Source organism: Octopus bimaculoides, chromosome 1 (assembly GCF_001194135.2).
Source record: "Octopus bimaculoides isolate UCB-OBI-ISO-001 chromosome 1, ASM119413v2, whole genome shotgun sequence".
Taxonomy (NCBI): Eukaryota; Metazoa; Mollusca; class Cephalopoda; order Octopoda; family Octopodidae; genus Octopus; species Octopus bimaculoides.
Genome location: NC_068981.1, coordinates 2,491,327 through 2,495,242, shown reverse-complemented (window position 1 = coordinate 2,495,242; position 3,916 = coordinate 2,491,327). Strand labels below are relative to the sequence as shown.

Genomic DNA, 3,916 nt, shown 5'->3' with positions numbered 1-3,916 from the left:
TCTCTCTCTTCCTCTCCCTCTCTCTCTCTCTTCCTCTCCCTCTCTCTCTCTTCCTCTCCCTCTCTCTTTTCTTTTTTTGTAAAAGATGCTTTTACATGCCACCAGCACGAGTGCCATTTACTTGGCTTGAAGGGTCTTCTTCTCAAGCACGGCAATGCCAAAGGTCTTGGTCATTGCCTCCGTGAGGCCCAACACTCAAAAGGAGCTCAACCACTTTGCCTCTGTAAGGCCCAACGTTCGAAAGGTGCTTTTTACATGCCACCAGCATGGGTACCAGTTATGTGACACCAGCATCAGCCACGGCTACGATTTCACTTGGCTTGATGGGTCTTCTCAAGCACAGCATATTGCCAAAGGTCTCAGTCACTAGTCATTGCCTCTGTGAGGCCCAAAGTTCAAAGATCATGCTTCACCACCTCATCCCAAGTCTTCCTGGGTCTACTTCTACCACAGGTTTCCTCCACAGTTAGAAATCAGCACTTCTTTACACAGTTGTCTCAATAAATTCATCTAACCCATGCTAGCATGGAAAAAACAGTTGTGAAACAAACAAATGAATATGGAAAACTGTTGTTTACTGTATGTTATTAATCACAGTCATATATGACAAAACTGACTGAAGACACGTGGCCAAGTAGTTAGGGTAGTCAGTTCATGATTGTAAGGCCATGAGCTTGAAACCTGGTGGTGCATTGTGCCCTTGAGCAAGACACTTATTTTACAATGCTCCAGTCCACTCCGCTGGTAAAAATGAATCCTGCCTGTATTTCAAAGGACCAGCCATGTCACATCCTGTGTCACTTCAAATCTATGTTATGAGTAAGTGCGTCTGTGGTGTACTCAGCCACTTTCACATTCATTTCACAAGCAGGTTGTTCCATTGATCAAATCAATTAGAATCCTGGTCATAGTAAGTGATGGAGTGCCAGTTTTTATATAACAAAATTATGATTAATGTCTTTCAAGATGTTCCAAGTATTAAGGTAAATTTTCTAAAGCTTTAACTCTTTAGCTTTGAAACTGGCCCAACCATTCTACCAGATCTGGCCAAACTGGCCAGATCTGGTTTTTCATTCCTACCCTACAATGGCATTCAAAACCTAAACTATCATACCATTGAAATATCAAAGCTATGAGATAATGCATCATTAATTCAAAGCATCATCCTCATCGTTTAACGTCCGCCTTCCATGCTAGCATGGGTTGGACAATTTGACTGAGGACTGGTGAACCGGATGGCTACACCAGGCTCCAATCTGATTTGGCAGAGTTTCTACAGCTGGATGTCCTTCCTAATGCCAACCACTCTGAGAGTGTATTGCGTGCTTTTATGTGCTACCGGCATGAAGGCCAGTAAGGCAGTACTGGCAATGGCCACACTCAAAATGGTGTATTTTATGTGCCACCTGCACAGGAGCCAGTCCAGCGGCACTGGCAACGACCTCGCTCGAATGTCTTTTCACATGCCACCGGCACAAGTGCCAGGAAGGCGACGCTGGTAATGATCACACTCAAATGGTGTTATTTACGTGCCACTGGCACAGAAGCCAGACAGCTGCTCTGGCAACAATCACGCTGTGAATAAATAAGTACTACATTTGTGATAGAATAATCTGAATGCTATCATCTCTCATCTAGGGGTTTCGATTGTGCATACTATAGGAGTCACAGGGCACTGCTCCATATGGTCCCGCAGTTTCCATCTAACTAGGAATATTAGGGTCATTCTGCTAGTTCAAAGCCAGGAATTTGATCTGTTAGATCCTGCTGATAACTAAACCCATACCCTGCTGTTGATGCTTCGATTTATTATCGTTAAGGTTTTGTCTGTCTCTTACCCTTTGACCTGTCTGGCCTGGTAAGACCTGCCTGAAGATTTCTCTCCCTTCAGCATAGCTCTCTGGGTCACTGGAGCACACAGGCACTTCACCGCTAAAGGGTTAAATTATGTTTTTTTATAAATCCACTGAGCAACTTGTTACTCCTTGTGGTGCACCACTTAAGAACCAGTAATTTATTTGTTTATCAATAATAATACATTTATTTATTTCAGATTTGGATTTTGAGCCCGCATCTGGTGACTACTTCATTATTAACAACACCAGCGTTTAACTGATTGCTACCCAGAAAAAGAATTAAAAATTTACAAAAAATATATATATAAATATATTTCCTGTAGGAAATATATTTGTGTTTATTTTTAAAAATTCTTTTCTTTTTTTTAATCCAATAAACGTCTTTGGTCTTAAAAGACTTTTTTTTATTCAATTGCTTTTGGATTTAACGTACTCTGAATCGAACAGTGAAAAAACGGAATCACAAAGATTGCGAAGTACATGCATGCCATTGCCTCAGAGGCAGATATAAACAATGAACATGGAATTCCTACTAAAAGGTAGTAAAAGAGGAGATTAACTTTGTCCTAGAAAAGCTGAAACATAGTTCAAGAATTCTTGTGAATAAGTTATCAAATATGATTGGAATTGGTTAGAATATTGAATATGATTGGTAAACTTGACAAATTGGTAGAATGTTAGATAAAAATATCATCGATTTAACATCCACTTTTCCATACTTGCATGGGTCATGACAGATTTTCAACACCCAGATGCTCTTCCTGTCACCAACCCTCTCTTGTTTCCAAGAAAGGTAATATTTTCCCATGACCAGACATATCTCAAAAAGATTAAAAATGAAGGGCTTCGTTTGCATGAAAGTGACACTAGTTTACAGCTGTTTCATGATATCTAGGCAAGGAGACAGCTATGCACACACACACACACAAATACATGCATTCACACGAATCCTCCAGCCATAGTAACCAAGCCAAATGAAAATGGACTAGTGAAATTTTGTCCCCTGACCATACCAACTAGGACAGTAACTCCAAACAAGAACTGCATGGAAAGCAGTGATGATGATATACCTACCTACAAACATACAAACATTTAGTTAACTATATCAAACAATCAGATCCCAATAAATTCCAGTGGAATTAACATCCAAGGTAATTTATCATGTATGACAAATAAATCCAAATATTGCTTAGAAGAATTCCAAGAAATTTGGTAAGAACAAGAACGGAGAAAATTACATCTTTAATTGATGATTACATCACACATTATCAACAATCATTTCCATTGTGGCAGTATATTTAGGCACAGAAAGAAGGTATAGAATATCGGTGAAATTGATATATATATATATATATATATATATATATATCCAAAAATATATGCTAACACAATGTTATCAAGGCAATCCAAAATGGGCTAAATTCAAAGTGAACTAAGAAAATGTCTCCAATAGATGAACACATTGAAAAAGAACGTTGATGACGTCAATAGATAATGAGAGAATAAAAACTAAACAGAAATTCTACATCATGACAATTAGTTATCTATCTATTAAATATGCTGAAAACTTTTTTAGAAAAATTATGCGTCTTAGATTATAGAAACAGCAATTATAATTAACGGATTATTTACTATTGAAATATTTAAATGTTTTTCTATATTTATGAGAACATTTCAATGTAAAATTATTTCTACAATTTAATAATTCTAATTTAGAAGTAATTATATAATACATTTCCTCAAGGCCATAATCGCATTTAAAATTACCAGTATTGTCTGATGGTACGAAACTAATAATGGACCACTTCATATATTTAATGTTCCTGTATGTTCTTTTCTCGTGATTTCTCATGTACCAGCATCTTGTTTTCAAGCAGCACTAACCATATGGCCTGAGCGTAAAGATTTCTTGGAGACACAAGCATGATATATGAATCTGCCTAATCTCAGAGTCTCTATGGCGAGAAACTATTAGTAGCTTTTATTTTAAATACTGTGTACATTAAATGATATTTATCTCTCACTGGATGGAGTACTTGAACAGTAATCTATATATGTGT

General features: G+C 37.5%; 1 protein-coding gene across 1 annotated transcript in view; it reads left to right on the top strand.

Moving 5' to 3' along the window:
- Positions 1–2,251, top strand: part of LOC106871109 (uncharacterized) — a 29,639-nt gene extending 27,388 nt beyond the window's left edge. Inside the window, exon 10 of the mRNA XM_014917412.2 lies at positions 2,054–2,251. Within this exon, the coding sequence (XP_014772898.1) occupies positions 2,054–2,112 (59 nt within the window). The 3' untranslated portion in view covers positions 2,113–2,251. The remainder of the gene's footprint in view (positions 1–2,053) is intronic.
- The last annotated feature ends 1,665 nt before the right edge of the window (positions 2,252–3,916 follow it).